This window comes from Trichechus manatus, unplaced genomic scaffold (genome assembly GCF_000243295.1).
Source record: "Trichechus manatus latirostris isolate Lorelei unplaced genomic scaffold, TriManLat1.0 scaffold00023, whole genome shotgun sequence".
NCBI lineage: Eukaryota > Metazoa > Chordata > Mammalia > Sirenia > Trichechidae > Trichechus > Trichechus manatus.
In genome coordinates, this window is record NW_004443959.1 from 16,569,372 (window position 1) to 16,590,336 (window position 20,965).

Here is a 20,965-nt window from a genome sequence, read left to right on the forward strand (position 1 = left end):
GAGGCCTGGTGGAGGCGTGTGTGAGTGAATCAGTGTGTAAGTGCTGAGGAGGATGGCAGTGACTGGATCCAGACGTAGGAGAACAGTATAAATTAGTAGTTCAGAGAACCATGGGCTCTAGGGTCAGAGAGATAATGTTCAAATTCCTGCTCCACCATCATCCATGTGACCTCCTGTAGGCATTATTGGTGGGAACTTGGGCAGGTTATTTAGTCGCTTGGAAGCCTGTTTGCTTATCTGTAAAATAGTGCTAATAACACTCACGAGGTTAAAAGGTTCAGCACGGTGCCTGAGTCATCTATTATTACTAACTGGTCGTTGCTCACTCTTCCTTTCTCCATGCCCAGTTTTGGGATGTTGAGTCAGAAACACTCAGAAGAGGAGCTGGAGAAAGATGGGGAGACTGAGGATGAAAATGGGACAGTGGATCTCTTATCCTAAGCTTCTAAGGGTGGAGCACTTTGCTGTGACTGACAGAAATGAGTAATGGGACTCATCACTCCTGAGGACCTTCCTGCTACCCAGAATTCCAGGAAAATACACTGTAGCTTCAACCGTCTTAATGTTCTTGGCAAAGAGGGCATTGTCCCCGGCTTTTTGCATGACTGGGATCACTGCTGAAATCTGGACTTCCCTTTGTCTCGTATACATGGACTCAACTGCTTTCTAGTCATATCAGTCAGTTGCTATTTTATCAGCTAAATCAAAGTAAAATTCTTTATGGTTCTGTCGATAATTTTCTACCTGCCAAAAGGACAGTTTCTAAAGTAATCAGTTCCAGAGTGTCTCAGATGAAAATCTATGCAAATTTGCATTTAGCAATTGGCTTCATAGTCATAACGTCAAAGCTGGCAGGACTTAATACTCAGTACGATCACACCGGGACGATGGCAGAGAACCGAACCTATTAATGGTCACAGAAATTAGGCTGAAACATTTCCTGTGCTATTTCTTATATTTACAAAACTTAAACTGAACAGTAGGTCACCCAAGTAGAGAATTCCTAAGAGTAAAGTTTAATCTCTTATTAAACCGCTATCCATTTTAGCTCACTCATTTAGCATAACGTAGGTACCTGAAGAAAAATGCGTCCAATCCCACTCAGCAGCTGAGGCTCTTGCTCTGGGTAATATTTGATAACCGAATGATAGGCATCCACGGCAAGCACATAATCCTACGGGAAGAAAAACCAAAAAGTACTTTTTAAGGTTAAAGAAATCACTGTTTTACTTCTACACATGTAGAAGAGTACAAATGTATGCAGACTTATAAAGAGACAACACATTACCATATGTGATAGCAGAAAAGTAGAAAACTCAATATAAGACACTTGGTCTAGGAGGTAAGTGACAAGCTTTCTCCTGTCAGCCATGTCAAACCAAGATTCTAAGCTTTGTTTGTAACTGCTGTTGGTGTGTGCTGTGAAGCTGACTCTGACTCAATGTGACTCAATGTGACAGAGAAGAACTGCCCCATAGGGTTTCCTGGGCTGTAATCTTTACAGGAGCACCTTGCTAGGTCTTTTCTCCCTTGGAGTCACTGGTGGGCTCGAACCACCAACCTATTGGCTAACAGTGGAGCGCCTAACTATTGTACCACCTGGGCTCCTTGTTTGTAACTACCAAAAAAAAAAAAAAAAAAAACCCAAACCCACTGCCGTTGAGTCGATTCCAACTCAGTGACCCTATAAGACAGAGTAGAACTGTCCCATCGGGTTTCCAAGGAGCGGCTGGTGGATTCAAACTGCTGACCTTTTGGTTAGCAGCCGAGCTCTTAACCACTGTGCCACCAGGGCTCCTGTCTGTAACTAGAAAAGGTGAAATTTGTCTTTCATGGAGGGACTAGCTGAGTAGTTTCTGGTCCTTTACTCAGACCTGCGAGTCTTTCTTTCCACTTCCACCTTCTAAGTAGCACTTGGTATTTCAACTGGATTGTGGCTCTCCTTCTTTCCTGACAAAATTATTAAGTGCACTGCTGAATTTTGTCCCCAAATACACATGCCTAATTTATTAACAGTATCTCTTAAACATTTTCTATGCTACAAATTGAGATGAAATCCTTAAATGTAAACAAACACTGCCCTCCCCCCCAAAAAAACTACTTAGCTGAGAGTATGCATAAAATTCTAGGTCATGCTTATCTTAGAATTGTTGAATGTTACTTGTTCTCTACAGTAAACAAGAAATTCCTACCATTTTAGAAACATTTATAAAGGATTTGCTAGCTATTTGGCATTTGTATTCTTTGCAAAGCACTTTTTATAAAAATTTTTATTGTGTTTTAGGTGAAAGTTTACAGTGCAAATTAGTTTCTCATTCAACAATTTATACACAAATTGTTTTGTGACATTGGTTGCAAACCCCACAATGTGTCAGCACTCTCCCCCTTTCCCTTTATATCCGGGTTCCCCGTGTCCATTCGTCCAGGTTTCCTGTCCCTTCCGCCTTCTTGCCTTTGTTTTTGGGTAAGTGTTACCCATTTGGTCTCTATACTTGATTGAACTGTCCCTTCCGCCTTCTTGCCTTTGCTTTTGGGTAGGTGTTACCCATTTGGTCTCTATACTTGATTGAACTGTCCCTTCCACCTTCTTGCCTTTGCTTTTGGGTAGGTCTTGGCCATGTGGTCTCTATACTTGATTGAACTGTCCCTTCTGCCTTCTTGCCTTTGCTTTTGGGTAGGTGTTGGCCATGTGGTCTCTATATTTGATTGAACTAAGAAGCACGTTCCTCATGTATGTTTGTTTGTTTTACAGGCCTGTCTAATCTTTGGCTGAAAGGTGGGCTTTAGGAGTGACTTTGGTTCTGAGTTAGCAAGGTATCTGTGGGCCATTGTCTCAGGGGTTCCTCCAGTCTCTGTCAGACCAGTAAGTCTGATCTTTTTTTATGAATTTGAATTTTGTTCTACATTTTTCTCCCACTCTGTCTGGAACCCTCTATTGTGATCTCTGTCAGAGCAGTAGGTGGTGGTAGCCAGGTACCATCTAGTTCTTCTGTACTTAGGCTGGTGGAGGCTGTGGTTCATGTGGTCCATTAGTTCTTTGGACTGGTATTTTCCTTGTGTCTTTGGCTTTCTTCATTCTCCTTTGCTCTGAACTTGATGGAACCAATAGATGTTATTTTAGATGGCCACTTGCAAGTTTTTAAGACCCCAGATGCTACTCACCAAAGCAGGATGTAGAACATTTTCTTTAAGAACTGTTATGCCAGTTGACCTAGATGTACCCAGAGGCCATGGTCTCCAGCCCTCAGTCCCAGTAACTTGGTCCCTCAAGGTGTCTGGATGCATCTAGGAAGCGTGTATTACTTTGCTGTGGTCAAGTTTTGCTGACTTCCCCTATATTGTGTGTTGTCTTTCCTTTCACCAAAGGTGATGCAAAGCACTTTCATCTACAGTTCCCATACACAGTAGCACCCTCCATAATGCACTGCAATGACTGTCACCTCCTCAAGGGCAAGGACTGTGCTGGAATCATCTTAGTATTCATTTGCCCCACTCACCTGCAGTGCTTATACTAGGCACTTGGCTGATATTTAGTGAATGAAAACCCTATTGGCCCAAAAGTAAGAAGGGAAGGTACGATTCACCTTTTCAATGTATAAGAAAACTAAGTCTCAGAGAGATGGTCTCATGCCAACTTCACATGGGTCACAACTATTAGTTCATCTCAAGCCTGCTAACAAATCAAGTGTTCTTTCAATAATGAAAATGATAACATTTATTGAGTTCTGTGTATCAAATACTATGCTAAATATTGTATTATCATATTTAGTTACAGCACATAGCCAGCAATAAATATGGCCACCAATGGTATTTTTCTCCTAACTTATTCATTGTAAAATCCCAGCAGATACTTTCATTTCTTTTTTCTTCTACATTTTCAATTTTATCCAAACTGGGACTTGGAGTTACTAGTTTGCTAATTGGGATGTTATAAAGAAAGACAGACGACAAGTAAAATTCCAGTTGGCAGGAAAAAAAAAAAAAAATTAAAAGACTCTCGCCAGTCTAGTACCTTCAAGTGCAGCTCATTAAAACTAATTTTATTCAAGGCGTGATGCTCGCAAAGAGCCAGACGGCACATACCTTAGTTTCCTTTCCCTGCTACTTCTTGCTGTCAGTGCTGACTGTGGCAGGGCTGTCCTGTGTCTGGTTTAGCGTGTGTGTGTGCACGTGCACTGCGAGATGCCTCCCCCAGAGAAGACAGCTATTCCCACTGTGTTTTGGACCAATACCTAAGCCCTTGCAGTACTTAAAGCTCCAGCTGAGGGTGACTGTGGCATCCTTATTGCAGCTTCAGGGCATGCACTCAAGAGTCTCTCGTTCTGACTTAGAAAAGTTTAGTGGAGAAGAGGCACTGCTTTTAGGAATCGGGAAGGGGAGGCAGCATACCGCTGGACAGGTAGGGCAACTTCTGCTCCAGCAGCTCTGAAGCGGCAGATAACAGGTAGGCCAGGCTACAGAGATAAGCAGCAGCTGCATACTATCTAGACTTCCCTGAAGGAGGGTCTGGTTGCCCCATGGGATGCCTAATAGCATCCATCGCAATGGAAATCGTTTGTTAAAATTTAATGCATGCTCCTTACTTTCGGTTTATAGGTAACAAAAGGCGAATTCTGACCTTTAAAAAATATATTAATTAGCGCTTTAGTGTCACTGGGCATGGCCATTGCCTGTCCCCAAGTCTCTGCCTTGGGCTTCGTTCACTCTAATTGCACTCCTGGCTCAAATGGCCCGCTATATGCGAGAGTCAGGGGGTGGACTGTGGTCTGGAGGGAAGTGAAGTGCCCACGTTTAGCAGGCAATGTGACGCCTCCAACCGTCCCTTCCGGGAGGTGCAATCGGGGCCCAGAAACCAGTGTCCCTACTTGAACAATTTTTTGTTTCAGTTCTCAAGGTCAGGAATCACTGTTTCTGAAGACAATTTGATGCTGGAAAGGGCAGGTTTTCAAGAACTGAGCCATTATCCTGATGGAAAAAGTTCTTCTACTGTTGATTAAAAGGCTGCTCTCCCAGGATCCACTGCTCAAGAGGCGTGTGAGAAAGCCCAACTCTTGACAAGCGGACCAGACAACAGAAGGAAGCAGGAGAGTGGGGATGAACCTCCTCCAACACGGATGCAGGGGATGCCGCACCAGCCTGGGTAACCACTCCCGGGAGGTCAGTGCAGTGATGGATGGTAGGTCCCTCAAGCTGGAACAGGAAGTCTGCCTAGGCAGCCCAGCCGTAACCAGGTGGAATGCATTCTGGCACGTTTCAAGGGGCCTATTATCAAATAACCCAGAGCATGATTGTGTTAGGGAGCTTCCTTAAGTTGATTACTATTTAATAAAATAGTTTATTTATTGGAGGTGGAGGAAATATGGCCACTTGAAGGGAAAATGGCTAAAACTAGCTCTTCAGAGGGAGCTTAATCTACTCTCTACAGATCATAGAGATTTGGCTTTGGAAAAGAATATGGATGGCTTGCTTAAAGGGACAAACCTCTTTTAGTTCAATCTTCACCCTTTTCCTTCAGCAGCGACACTTGTTTAGTGGCTATGAAACTAGATTTACAATCATTTTGCAACCAGAAAGGGCTTGTGTAGTGTAATTTAGGCAGCAAGGAAGGTGATTTATGCAGTTATACTCTCCTTTAAATTGCAGGAGAAGCCAAAATGGCGGACATGTGCAGCGTAGGCGGGATCTAGGGGACACCCCAAGGTGAGTGGACCTCCGAGGGACACAGGGCAGGCCTAGGCACACTCGAAGAGTGCAAGCACGCACACGCGTACGGTTTGCTAGTGCAGGTGCCTTAATTCCACTGTGAAACCTAAGGATAGAAGTAACATTTTAAATGTGAGCTGCTCTGCTGTACGTCCAACCGTGTCCTTACAGTAACTGTGCACATATTTGGGGCTGAAACACATGAGTCGATTTCTCATCATTAAAAAGTGAATGTTTATTTCACTGTAATAGGAATGTTTGTCAAAATAATTAAATGGCTGATTAAATAACTCATTGTTAGCCCATACCAATAATTGAATTAAAACAATGCTCCCGAAGATTACAACACAACGCTGCAATACCATGTACCCTCACTAGATGGCAACAGACTGCGTATGCTTGGGTCAGACTTAATTGCCATTTTTTTCACTCTTTTTTAACGTATGAAAAGAAAGATTCATCTAAACTTTCAAATTAAATTGTATTGATTGTAAAAGTATTTCTGAAACACAATAATACATTCCAACCATGTAGGTAGAAGACTTACATTTGGGGCCTGGTGTTATTATTAACACTAGGGTGCAACAAAGAAAAGCATTTTTATTCTCTATTTTTCTATTAATGTGCCTTAAAATTACAAATCACCACCACCAGTGGGACAGGTAGCTTGATTCTCTGAGGGGTTGTAGCTCCATAATTTAATGAAACAACTGCACAGTGAATTTATAATTTGTTCTTTTTTTTTTTTTTTTTGGCAAAAGAATGTTCTGGAAAGCTGGGTGAATTTCAGGTGAAGCTGAAAATGGTTTTCAGGGGTGAAGCCTCTACCACAGATTGCTCAGATTGCTGGGTGGGAGATTTCAGTGTTGGCTACAATCTGGACGCCTGGGGAGAATGACTGGCTTTTGGACCGGCGGCGGAGGGGAAGGGCCCTGTGCTTTGGGAAGTTGTGCGTTTACTGCAAAGGCTGAGCAGCTGAGGAAGCAAACTCCACCCGCCTGAACGGTGTGCTTGGAGGATGGCTGACGGATGAGGGCTTGTTACTCACTTTTACTCAGAGGTGGACAAGAACTCCTGAGGAAATCAAAGGCGTGATGGCGAAGCAAGGAGAGGAAGCAGAAAGGGACAGAAAGGAGGAAGAGGATGACGAATAAAGACACTGTGTAGGCAACTGACCTTATCAGAAATATTCCAGACATATGGAAACTGAAGAAGAGAAAATATTCTGAGCAAAACCACAGATTTCCTTAAAAACTGTACTTTCCTTTATTCGATGTGTCAAAGAGAGAAGAGACAGCTGCATTGCATGTCAGAGCTGGGAGGGATTTCAAAGATAATCAGCTCTATTCCCTCGTTTTAAAGGGGGGGTCTAAAGCCCACAGATGTGAAAAGGCTGTTTCAAGGTCGCTTGCTATAGAAAGTGAGTATAATTTTTTAAAACTTCCTGTCCATATTTCTGATATCATACAAGTATAGAAGGATGCACAGAAACCAGAGAACACCGCGAAGGGAATTCTGTGCACCGTTCTAACGCCTGGATGCAGGCTACACATCTTCTGGAATTGTCTTCCTTGACTGACTGGATGAGCTGTTTACGGCTATGAATTTATATCCACAGCTAACTCCCCTCCCAGCCATGCCTAAGGACACGATCGTCATACAAGGTTGCTGAGGGAGGGAGTCCATGTATGAAATGACCAGAGCTGCCGTGTCAGGGTTAAAAAATGAAACCCTCTGAGTGAATTTCTCCACTTGGTAAATTGCCTGCTCTGCCATACAGAAAATCAAGCTCAGAATGACCTTGGGCGGCTGGAAAACTGGCAGTGTGGGAGGAGTTATGATCCCTGTCTTATAATAGCTGAGAAGGTGTTAACAGTGCCGCTCTGGGGCGTTTGCTGCTAATTGATTCCTACAGCAGCATTAAGCCTTCAGTCCCTACAGCTGGCTGGCGGTGCCCCCGCTCAGCATCAGGACAGCCTGATTCCTAGGGCTGGAGGTGAACGCAGGCGTGGGCTGGTGCAGCTTTTTCAAAGAAAGAGAGAAGCCAAAAAACATGGTTGAGAGGAAGAGAACAGACTGGTGAAAAACCAGGGACTGATGAGCCCAGCTCAGCCTCCTTGATTTTTAAGCTGTTTCCCTAGGAGGTTGAAAGCTCTGGGATGAAGTCCTAGGAACTGGGTCTTGGGGAAGCCTGCCTTTAGATGTCATAAGCATCAATCATAAAATCAAATCAAGACAAGAAAAAAAAAAATCTCTACTAAGACATAACAAAAGGATACCTTTCCAGGATGGAATTCAGAGAAAAACGAGATAGGAAGAGAGAGAGAGAGGGAAAGAGAAGGAAGGAGAATGAATAATGATTTTAATTAAGTCATTTAGACCCACATTTGAACAATTAAATTTGAAAATGTAAATTCTGCATTCTGTTAAATTTCAGTATAAATTAAAAGGAAATTTAGCCCCAGAGGGTCTTACTGAACTATTAAATAAACCATTGCTTGGTTGAATTGATTCTCTGCTTAGGCAAACCTTCACATTGACTAGGGGGGCTTTTTCTTATGGGAACGTACAAGCAATTCCCTTGCAGTTTTCTTACTGACATCCTATTCTAGAATATACGGTAGCTCTGCAGTTACTGCCACCCACGTACCTTCATCATTAGCAGACAGTTTGCCATAGAGTACATCACCCGGCCCAGACGTGACCTCCACAGCTGAATAGAGGCTGCAAAATAAGAGCAGCTTGTGAATGTGCACAAATAAATTAGAGGTTCTTTCTAGCCATCAATTATTGGGTCCTGTGAATTCTGATTTAAAAGATCCCTCTTGTTAACACCACTGGGTTTTACCCTGGATTTTTAATGTGCTGCCGAACTGCACTGTGAGAGAGAAAATATAGCAGCTCTCATAGGGCCTAGCCTGCAATTAGTTCTAGGGATAGGACGTCTGCAGAAATGATGCAGCGACAAAAAACAGTAGGGCAACCGCTCAGCATTTAGTTCAGACAAAGGATTAAATAATCCAGCCAAGAGCCACGTTTCTGAACTTGGGACCCAAAGAAAATACACAAATCCAATGGAAATGACGATGACCATCTGCCGGCAGTCATGTCATTTAAAGGTATAAAAGTTAATCGGCTGGGAAAGCAGCCTGATCAGGGTGGCTGGAGAGAGAGTCTCAAAGCTGAACCCACGTGGGGCGAGCTGTCTGGGAGGGGCACCGCGCTGCCTTGGGCGCAGCAAATCTGCTCAGCGGCATTGTCAGAACATCGGTGGTTTTGCTCGGCTTTAGTTACCAGTGACTCTGTCGCAACTTACCTACCTGCTCAAGGCCTCAGTCTCTTAATCTTTTAAATGGATGCAATAATTCCCATCCTATCTACTTTACAGGCTTTTGTGAGGATCAGCCATGGTAACAGATATAAAAGTACTACCAGATATAAAGTAGGATGATGATGATGATGATGACGGTGATGTTAACACAAAATCAAAACAGACTTTCCATGTGGCATCTGCATAGCAGTGGTATGCTGTAAATTCACATGCTCCTAGGGACATTTTTAACTCCTCTACATGAGGTCGTCATGAGGTGGAATTGACGGCAACTGGGGGTTGTTTCTACAGGAATGTTTTCTTCCTCATAGCATCGGCTGCCACACGGAGCAACTTACTCTCTGAGCCCAGACCGTCACAGATTTCATCTTTTTCTTGTAGACCTATTGGTTATCAGCCATATTTTCCATCCAGGTCTAAAGCTGGAAGGTCCATCTATTCTGTTTTCACACTAGGCTTCCTGGATTCTTTGGGGTCTGTGAAGTTGCCTGAGGGTGAGGGGAGGGCTCCCACATCTCTCTCACTGCAGCAGCTCAAATTGTATCTATTTATACACTGGGATTATTAGCGGTAAGGCTTGATTTGAAGACAGAGCTGACTGAACACCCTTTATTGCTAAGGAAATTGAGGCCCCGGAGGCCAGCTGACATGTCCAGACTCTGACTCTCAGTCCAGTGCTCTTCCCTCCGTGGCTCTGTCCACTCCCTCTTGAAGAGGAATGCCACGTTCAGCATTCAGAAACCTGAACACACCATTAGCAACGCCAGATGATGAGAAGGGGCCATGGTTCACAAACAAATGGCAGGGGGCACACGTCCCCCTTCATCAGAAGGCTCAGAGCCAGAGATTAAGTTTACACTCTACATCATCCAACTCAGGACCAGATTAGTAGGTCCTGGAGCCCTGGTGACGCAGTGGTTAAGAGCTTGGCTGCTAACCAAAAGGTCGGCAGTTCAAATCCACCAGCTGCTCCTTGGGAACCCTATGGAACAGTTCTACCCTGTCCTATAGGGCCGCAATGAGTCGGAATCGAGTCCATGGCAATGGGTTTGGAACACAGTTTTAGTGATGATAGCTCAGCGAGTGTGCCTTACTGACCTACCTACCTACTGACATTTATTTTATGTCTCCTGCCACTACCAATAGTCAATTTTGAGAAAACAATCACCTAGAGATTATGTTTACTCTTGGTGTGCTTAAGAAGAACACAAAAATAACTTAATTGTAAAATTAAGAACTTAACTCACTTTGCCTTTCGGCAATTAAAAATACATTAGTGCCTTATATTCTCCTTATAACATTATTTTTGTGAAAAGAAGAAATTCTGAACAATATCTTTCCTTAATGAATGTAAAATGTGGATGGTCTCAGTGAATTGCAGATTTATTCTGATTATGTCTGCAGATTTCTTTTAGCTCTAATTCTTCCCCAATTCTCCTTTAGGTAAATCTGTTTATCCACGTGACTATTAGATTTCTGGGAATTACCTTCTGGTATCTAATACCTATCTGCTTGTTCCCAATGAAACAGGAGCCCCAATGGAAATAAAATGACTTGGGTGCAATGCTGGAGAGGTATCTGGGATGTCCAAGAATTAATGGTCACTGGAGCCCTGGTGGTGCCATGGTTAAGAGCTATGGCTGCTAACCAAAAGGTTGGCAGTTTGAATCTACCAGCTGCTCCTTGGAAACCCGGGTTGCTATGAGTTGGAATCAACTTGATGGCAACAGGTTTCTCTCCTTCAGACCTTGTTAATTTACCTGTAGTTAAATTACTGCAACACACACACACACATACACACATGCGCGCGCGCGCGCACACACACACACACACACACACACACAGTTTGGGATTTCCCAAACATAGGACATTTTTATTTAAAACCTAATTGTGACCCAGTCCTGTTGACTGCAGCTGGGAACATCTTTTCATCCATGCCATTCTCCCCATTCCCACTCCCATGAGCATGTTTCAGGGTCTCATTACACTCCTGGTTTACTGGAATAGCTTTCCAACTGGCATCCTGTCTCCCAAGTTCTCTCCTCTCCAAGCCACGTCTTCCTCTTTTGGCACATTAGTCTTCTCAAAGCACAGCTTCAGAGGAAACTTAGGGCTTGCCAGTACAACACATGTCAACCAGCATTTAGACAGCCTACCCATGTCAGGCATACAGACATGTGTACGACAGAGTCCATGAACTCAAGGAGGAGTTTATATGGAGTAGGAGAGAAAGCTGTACCAATAATGAAATTATGGGGTGATGGGGCAACTATGGACATATGTGTAGAGAGGCGGCACTGAGAAAGGAGTGATTAAGATGAGAGGGGAGGTAATACCTGAGTTGGGTTTTGAAATATGATTAGTAGTTCATCCCCTCTCTAATGTAGTCAACATATTGCAGCTAAAATGCAAATCTGTTCATGCCAGCCCAGGAGCTGACCCTTAGATGGATTTCCATTGCTTTTAAGATAAAGACCAATATCCTTAGTATGGTCTCCAAGGCCACTATTTTTCTCTTCAGCCTCCTTTTGTAACACTTTCTGACTGACTTACTAGCTTGCTTTTAGGACTATGCTCCCTCCTGCCACAAGGCTGTACACTCTGTCCCTCTTCCTGCCCCCCAGGTTAAACTCGAATTGGCCCTTTAGATCTCAGGTCAAATATCACTTCCACAGGGAAGCCTTCCCAGATGCCCCAGTCTAGGCAGTTTTCTTTCCTACATGTTTTCTCAGAATCACACTGCTTCCTTCATAACACTTAGCTTAGCTTGTCATTTTACATTTATTTGTGCAATTATTTGATTAGCATACGTCTTCTCCCACAAGATGGTGGGCTTCATGTGAGCACAGTGCTTGGCTTAGTAGAAAAAGAAATGAGTAAGTGAATGAATGAATGAATTAGTGAATAAGGAAAAATGAAAGAATGAGAGAAAGTAAATAAAAAAACACCTTTGGGGGGCTACAACTTTTGATAACTTTGATAGTTATTTAGTTAAAAAAGAGTATTACCCACCTACCTTTTCTGTTCTCTTGTGTAATGTTACTCATGCTCCCATCTTCAGCTAAGCCTTGCTCCAAATTTGTTAGAATCTGAAGTAATTTAAAAGAAGAACAACAAAATCAGAAAAAATGAATTTGTTTCCAGGCTTTGTCACGATATATCCCAGGTAAAGTAAATTTCTCTGTATGAAAACCAATTTGTCAAGGAATGTTTTACATGGACACATTTTAAACATCACTGTTACTACCAGACTGAGGAGCATGGCATAAACGAAGAGGGATATCTGTTCTCTGGTTGATGGTGGAATTTGGGTTTATGATGCTCATAATGCATTAAGAGAGATATATATAGGGGATACACACACACACACACACATATCTATTTTTTTTAAACTGTATTTATTTTATTGTTGTTCTTGTTGAGACTATACACAGCAAAAATACACCGATTCAACAGTTTCTCCATGTACAATTCAATGACATCGATTACGTTCTTCGAGTTGTGCAGTCATTCTCACCCTCTTTCTCTGAATTGTTCCTCCCTCATTAACATAAACTCACTGCCCCCTAAGTTTCCTATCTAATCTTTCCAGTTGCTGTTGTCAATTTGATCCCATACAGACAGTTCTTAAAAGGGCATAATGATCATGGCAGATATTTCTTACTAGTTAAGCTAAACTATTGTTTGGTTTTAAAAAGAATTCAGGGGATATTTTTGGTTTAAGGTTTAAAGATTATCTCAGGGCAATAGTTTCAGGGGTTCATCCAATCTTCATGGCTCCAGGAAGTCTGTAGTCTATGAGAATTTTAAATTCTGTTCTGCATCTTCCCCCTTTTGATCAAGATTCTTCTATAGAATCTTTGATCAAAGTGTTCAAAGGAGGCAGTTGTTCATAAAGGCAATTAGCCACACATTCCATATCCTCCTCCCATTCTCTACTCTCCTCCTTCTTCTGTTGCTCCAGGTGAACAGAGACCAATTGTTGTGTCTTGGATGGCCGCTTGCAAGCTTTTAAGGCCCCAGGTACTGGCAAAGAACTAGGAGGTAGAACAGAAGCACTAAAGATATTTTTTAGGTCAATTAACTGGGATGTCCCATGAAACCACAACCCTAAACCTCCAAACCAAGGAACCAAATCCCATGGTAGCCTCAGAAGCTACTTTTTTTTTTTTTTTGTTATAAATATATCTATCACACAACTTATGCCAATTCAACTTTTTACAGGTGTATGATTTATTGACAGCACTTATAATAACTGGCTGTGCAAACCTACCCTTAATCAGTGTGAGTTTTCCATCACTGTAAACTGAAACTCAGTACTCATAAGCAACAACCCCCTTTTTCCCCTCCCTCCTGCCTCTGGTAAGCCCTAATAAAACTTTGGTCTCTATAGCTTTGCCTTTTTCTTGTCTTTTTATAGAAGTGAGGTCATATAATATTAGTCCTCTTGTGATTGACTTATTTCACTCAGCACAATGTCTTCAAGCTCCAATCATACTGTAGCATGTATCAAGACTTCATTTCTTCTACTGGCTGAGTAGTATTCCACTGTATGTATGTATCACCTTTTGTTGATCCATTCATCTATTGATGGGCATTTAGGTTGTTTCCACCTTTTGGCCCTTGTGAACAGTGCTGCAATGAACCCTGGTGTATGAGTCTTTTTTTGAGTCTCTGTTTTCAAGTCTTTTGGATATACACCTAAAAATGGAATTGCTGGGTCATGTGGTAGTTCTGTTTTTAGTTTTTTGAGGAACTGTCACACTATTTTCCACAGCAGCTGTACTGTTTTATTTTTTTTAAAAAAAAAAAACAACAAAGTATGTTACGCATGAGAATGGTTTTTAACTTCTGTGAAAATATCAGTCTTACGTCTCAAGGGCACCAAGAGGTGCTGCGGCCTCTTTTAACACACAAAATAAATTTTGTATAACTGTACTTTACATAGTTTTTACTGTTTGGTTAATAACTTTCAGTTGCTTCTACTGTCAGCTGTAAAGAAGAGAAGTTGTTGGTTTTCCCTGCAAGAAAAGGAGCTGTTGCCACTGTAATTTGGATAGAGAATTTTTTTTTTTGAGGGGCAGGACGAGGGAAAAAAAGAATTTAAGAGCAAAGACTATTTGGCAGGGAAAAAAATGTCACTCTAGAAAAGGTTATATTATAGTACTGTGATTATGGGCTTTAGACCATACGTTTTTGGGAAAAAAATCCTCTCATTATTAGATCACGTCGCCAGTTAACATTTCCCCAAACTACTACCCAGCTCCAACAGGCAAGCAAGGTGTGCAACACAATGGAGAAACCTGCTTTGGTTTCTCATCTGCCCAGCTCTCCAGTCTATGTAATTATGAGGATAAAAATGGACCTTTCCTCATCTGCCTGAGAGTCCTTCAGCAATACTCATCATTTAATACAAGTTAGAGAACAATCTGATGTGAAGATGAAGCCCTCTTCCCAATAAGCTATCTTATGTTACCTTGATGACCCAGAAGACATACTTGGGGTTCAAAATTATAACCCTGCAGAGAGTCTAGCTGGTCTAAACCAGGTCAAATAACACTTTTCAGCTCATTTGTCTTCTTATAAATAATCACAAGAACAGAAACTGACCAGGAAACGTCATCTTGGTATTACCATTAAATTCCCTCAGGTTAGAAAGGGGGAAGAAAAAAACAGAGCAGGGATAAGAATTACGGAAGAAGAAAAGCAGGAATTGTGAATGAGCCTGCACCTCAGAATCACCAGTAGAGATGACATGTCCTCTCCCGGTTCCCCACCCAGTTTCTGATCCAGTAGGGTCATAAATTCTGATGAAAAGGAAGGCATCTGTATTTAACAACAAAACACAACAAACAACTTTTCACCCAGGCTTGAGATGATCAGAATCCCTGAGACAGACTGTAGAGATCTTGAGGGTAAGATGTGTATTTGATCTGCGTGTCTTACCATTGCAGATGATCACTAAACACTGCTGAATCACGAGAATATCTTTCTGCAGAAAATGTCCCAGTACTTCTGAGAGATCTCCATAGCCTATGAGGACATAGCTATCCTTAGCCTAAACTGAACCAAGAGTAGATCAAGTCTTACTACTTTCTTGGCTGATAAGGATGGAGCAGTAGGAAGTATAGGAGTAAAGAAGTTGGAAGAATGACTCTTAGGAAATAAGAGGGAAGAGAAGACAGGATTTCTGGGATAGGAAGACAGCAGCTGGGATAGGAAGAATTACCTGACACGAGGAGGAGTGAGTGGCAACAAGAGAAGAAAAATTTCTGGGAAAGAAAGAACAATAGTTTGTCACTCCCATGATGTCTGGATGCAGAGAGAAATAGAAGCTCCTTCTTCACCTTAGGCACGATAAGCCAACTCAAAAGACGGAGGAGGTTCTCATGTGCCAGCAGCTTTTTCTTCTTTTCGGTTCCAGACCTATGACTTCATGTTTTTTTAGTCATTTTTTTATTTCTTGGTATGTATCTGCACAAGCTGGGGAAGGTACAGAGGTATGAGACAGAGATACCAAGCAAGGTGACAGTTCTTCCTCTCTTCCTCTCCACTGCGCCCTCTCTCAGGCTGGGGTGAGGGAGGTAGAGAACAGCAATGCAATGTCTGCAGGAGCCTGGGTCATTTACCCTATTTTTACATAAATGATGTGTGCCTTCAACGTTTGTTTGCCAGCCGCGCCCTCCCACCACGAGGCAGCTGCACAAGCTCTGCCATGCCAATCCTCTTCCACATGTTGCTGTGAAAAAAAAAAAAAATCAGCACAGCACGTTTATAAAAATATCTCACGGGGCAGCAGGGGTAAGAGGGGGAGGTAAGGCGTGGCGGCAAACAAATGCAGAAGGTGTGCATTATTTTGGTTAAAATACGGGTAGGTGCGTTATCACTAGAGGGCGGAATAGCTGGAAATGGCAAAGGAGAGAATATACTCCTAAAAACCACCTGTACTAGAAATAAGCATAAACATGTTAAATAAAATGTCTGATCCTTTTTTAGGGTGTGTTATTTAAAGATATTAACAGGTCCCTGACTGGTTTAGAAGTGAATCCTTGAGTAAAGTGAACAGAAACAGTAGAGGGTCTCCAGATAATCTAGACAGCATCTATTATTGCTGTCTACCTAGAGATAGTTGTCTGGATTTATAAAGTAATAGTACACGGACTCACGAAAGACTACTTCTATAAAGGAAAGTGACAGAAACATTTCCAACGCACAGCTTGAATTGTTTAAGAACTACAGATATTGCAAGAAACACCTGAAATGGTTTAGTATACAATGTGAGAGGGCTGCAGCTTCCTCTGGGTTCCTTCCGTCACAGGCTGAACAACCGGGGCCCAAGTGAAATCGAAAACTGAACAGTAGTCATGTGTTTGTTTCCCAGGAGAATAAAGGCATGAGGCGCTCAACCCAGTCCATTCTGGAAAATGCTCACAGGGAGCAGAACGACATTACACAGGATCCATGTGAACAAGAAAATGGCTACCACATCTACTTTAGTTGGTGGAAGAAGCCTCAAAGAGGAAGGTGTTTCTTTCAGCCTCACCAAATTTAAATAAAAAGGACTTTATAACCCAAGTAAAATGTGACGCTAAAAGTGACCAAACCCACTCTTGGTTGATGTTACTTTATTAGGAGTTACTAATACTTGTCTGTGTCCCTCATTAGCCTATAAGCTGCACTGGGGGAGGGATCCTGTCCGTCTTGCTCACAGATGTCTTCCCTGTGCCCAGTATTACTGACACGAGACGTGCTCCATAATGGATGAATGCATGTTCCTAAAGAGACAGGTGTAAGCACAAGTGTGTCAAGTATTAGGGAAGAAACCGAGGTACTAAGGGTGCTAAAGTCAAAGGTACCAGCTAAGCAGTGGTGCAAAGAGGGCTACTCATTGCTGTCGAGTTGATTCTGACTCATAGTGACCCTACAGGAAGAGTAGAACTGCCCCAGAGGATTTCCAAGGAGCGGCTGGTGGATTCGACCTATTGGTTAGCAGCTGAGCTCTTAGCCACTGTGCCACCAGGGCTCCCCATTTTGGGGCCCAGTTTCTTCCTTAGAGCCAAGTATCAGCTCTCACTTCTCAATGTGATAATAATAACTTGTTAAGGTGTAGCAGATACTTTTGCACTGTAGGGGTAGGAAATGTATGATTTCTATATTTTGTAATTTAAAAAACTGTCCTTTTAAGACAGAAAAATCACATGAAAAGATCAATGTTTTTTAACGCTCTAGTGGAAGGCTTCAGAGAAGAGGGCTGACAGCAGGCTGACTGAGAATGCTACTCAGTGTGAAGCCGATCGCCCTTGAATGGCAGAGTCTGTCGCTAACAGAGGTGACCAACTGGAGATCCAGACAGCAGAGGACAAGAAAATCGCTTTGGCTGTGATTTTGTTTTAATTAGTGCTTTTTTAAAAAAAAGTAATAACAAGCTTCTAAAAAATTCAAACAGTATAGAAGTGTAAACGTACAAGTCCCTTCTCTCCACCCCACTCTCCTCGATGATCTTGAAAGTGTGAAGCCCAGTGGATTCTCGCCCGACTACGTTACTCCTCTGAAGGCTTCTAGGACACCTTCCTCTTCAGGTTCCCCTTCCATCTGCTCCTTCTACGTCAGTCTCCTTTCTCTGCTGGCTCCTTAGGATTTTAACTATTGATAACATGCCAGTGACTCCAAGATTTCTTGCCCTGATCTCTCCCTAAAGTTTCAAAATTATGCATCTGGTTGCCTGCGATGACACCATTCAGAGATCCTAGAGGCACCAAAAGATCAACTTATTCCAAACTGGTAACACTGTGCGTTATGATCTGGGAGAGCTGAATGGTTTATTGTTTTTCCCCTACACACTCCACACTGTTTCACGTCTCTATGATGCTGTTTTCTTGGCCTGGAATGCCCTTCCCCTACCCTTTTACCTGAGAAATTCTTGCTAATGTCTCAAGACTCAGCTCTTCTGTTAACTCCTGTGAAACGCTCTGATCTTCTAGGCTGGCTGAAATGCTCCTCCACTCTGCCCTCTTAGCACCTGAGGTATATCTCTACTGTGATCTTACCACCTTATTTTAACACCATTGTTTCTGTGCCTGTCTGTGTGCCTTCACTCACTCCCTTTCACCCCATATATATTCTGGGACACCCTTTATGTGCTAGCATTAGGCTGTACAATGGTGGGAAAGTCAGACGAAAACCAAGAAAACTAAGAAATAAATTTTAAAATTATAAATCATGATAAAGTATATATAAATGGAAAGTTGGGGTCATGGTTAAGTGCTCAGCTGCTGAAAGAAAGGTTGGCCATTCGAACCCACCCAGTGGCTAAGCGAGAGAATGACCTGTCAATCTGCATCTGTAAAGATTACAGTCTAGAAAACCCTATGGGGCAGTTTCTACTTTGTCACATGGGGTCATTATGAGTCAGAACTGACTCAGTGGCACCCAACAACAGCAAAGATAGAAAATAGTGGAGGAAAGGAACTTAGAGAAGAGGGGCAGTTAGGGAAGGGAAGGCCTCTCTGAGGAAGTGATACGTAAGCTGAAAGCCTGAGAGATGACAAGGGCCATCCAGCAATGAGCAGGGAAGAGTGTGCTAGGGGGAGTGGAAGCAGCATGTGCGAAGGCCTTGTTATGAACTGAACTGTGTCCCCCAAAAATGTCTGTCAGCTTGGCCAGGCCATGATTCCCAGTATTGTGTGGCTGTCCTCCATTTTGTCATCTGATGTAATTTTCCCATGTGTTGTACATCCTAACCTCTATGATGTTAATAAGGCAGGATTAGAGGCAGTTATGTTAATGAGGCAGGACTCAGTCTACAGGATTAAGTTGTATCTTGAATCAATCTCTTTTGAGATATAAAAGAGAGATGTGAACAGAGAGGAGAGGGACCTCATCACCACCAAGCAAGAAGAGCCAGGAGCAAAGCATGTCTTTTGGACCCGGGGTCCCTGTGCTGAGAAGCTCCCAGTTCAGATGTACTGAGTTGAGTCACACAGTAGGCACTGGTAACTGAACATGGAGCAAAGACTCAGGGAGAGCTTTCGATGGGCTCTAAGCCCCCAAACAGAACCAGATGTTAGCAGGCTGGAAACTGGCCTCCTGAGAAAGAAACCAGTGTCCACACTGTCCGCTGAGTGGGTGGAGAGGGTATGTTGCTGGAGCAGAGTTTACGTGCTTGGGAAGTAGCAGGGAGGAGATTGGAGAGTTAAGTTAGGGGCAAGTTATGGAAGGCTTGACCTCTGTTCCAAGGGTCACAGTGAGTCACTAATGGCTCACCTTTGGTTGTTGATTTTGTTTTTGTTGTTGGTTTGTGACTTAGAGACACCAGGTGTGACAGAGTAGAACTGCTCCATAGGGTTTTCTTGGCTGTAATCTCTACAGAAGCAGATTGCCAGGCCGGTTTTCTTCCTCCGAGCACTGGGTGGGATTTGAACCACTGACCTTTTGGTTATCAGCCAAAGACAAACTCTTTGTGCCACCCAGGGACCTGGATGGCTCACCTTTGGGCAATAAGGAGCATGGAATAATATTTAGAAGATTAACCTGCCCATCATGAGTAGGAAATAGAGGTGTGAGGAAGAGCACCTGGAAGCAGAGAAACTTTGTAATCATTGCAAAAGGTGATGAGGGCCTAGACCAGGATGGAGGCAGTGGGGAGGGAAATAAAGACTTCATCTGCAAAACACTTGATGGAGAATTCACAGAACTGATGAGGTACTGCACGGGAACCAAGAGGGCTCAGTGGTTTCTACGGTTACAAACTTCAGTGGCAGAAAGAACAATGATGCCACTGGCAGAAACACGGAAGCCAAAATAGAGGCTTGCTAACAGAGACATTTTGCATTTCGAGGACGGCAGGAGTTGTAGTTTTAGGGAATAAAGAGTAGCAGTACATGACTGGATCCATGCTGAGAGAATGGGAGCATCTTTGCATTGCAAGTGAGCCCAAATCCATACAGAGAAGGTGATGTGTTGGAAGCCATCTTGCTGTGCCTCATGCGGGAGCTGTCCTTAGCACGGTGCTAGATGGGTCAAGAGCTCTGTGCAACTATATGAAGCAGACCGTAAGTGCGGGCAAGGCTGGGAAAAAAAAAGCTAACCCGTTGCTGTTGAGTTGATACTGACTCATGGCGACCCTGTGTGTTACAGAGTAGAACTGCTCCATAGGGTTTTCTTGGCTGTAATCTTTATGGAAGCAGGCTGCCAGATCTTTCTTCCATGGTGCCTCTGGGTGTGTTCGAACTGCCAACCTTTCCGTTAGCAGTTGAGCACAAACGGTTTGCGCCACCCAGGGACTTTAGGTAAGGCTTAACAAATGTTACAAACTACTAATAACTATACATATTACAGATAGATGTATGGGTATACTAAGGTTTGTAAGCACATACACTATTTTGTTTAATCTTCATAATAATAAACCTGTGGAGTAGGTATTCTTATGCCCATTTTGCACAAGTCCTTCATGTTTCCTATATAAAGAGCAAAGTGGTGCAGTAAAAAGAACAAAGATCTTTGGCATTCTAAGACCAGGATTCAAGTTCTGGCTGACTTTAAGCTTAACCTCTCTGAATTTCCACTCACTTAGCTGTAAATAATAAACATTTATCTGTATATAAACAGATGATGGGGCTCAAATGAGAATGTACTTGAAGTATTTTGTAAACTTGAAAAGTGCTAAATGAAGATTAACTACAAGTAAGAGAAGAAACAACAGGAAATTAAACAAAAATCCACTGCCTTTGATTTTTATTATAGTTTCTCTTCCATGCTCATCCTTGTAATAGCTGTAAAATGTTTAGTTTTATGTAATTTGGGAGCAATGAAATTAATGCTGCATTGACTTTTAAATATTAAGTGGATCTCTGAAACTGCCAGTTGCCTCCACAGCATTTTACAGGTATTTGGTGTTGCCATGGAAGAAGGTGAAAGCTCTAATTCTGTGCT

The 20,965-nt window shown here is 42.7% G+C and overlaps 1 protein-coding gene across 5 annotated transcripts in view; it reads right to left on the bottom strand.

Annotated features, from left to right (window-relative positions):
- TRAPPC12 (trafficking protein particle complex subunit 12) overlaps positions 1-20,965 on the bottom strand; it is a 127,473-nt gene that overhangs the window by 20,816 nt on the left and 85,692 nt on the right. For all 5 annotated transcript variants that reach the window (XM_023728291.1, XM_023728293.1, XM_004373089.2 and 2 more), the window contains 3 exons: positions 12,051-12,123; positions 8,354-8,427; positions 1,076-1,174 (listed from right to left, as the gene is read on the bottom strand). In XM_023728291.1, the coding sequence (XP_023584059.1) occupies positions 1,076-1,174; positions 8,354-8,427; positions 12,051-12,123 (246 nt within the window). The remainder of the gene's footprint in view (positions 1-1,075; positions 1,175-8,353; positions 8,428-12,050; positions 12,124-20,965) is intronic.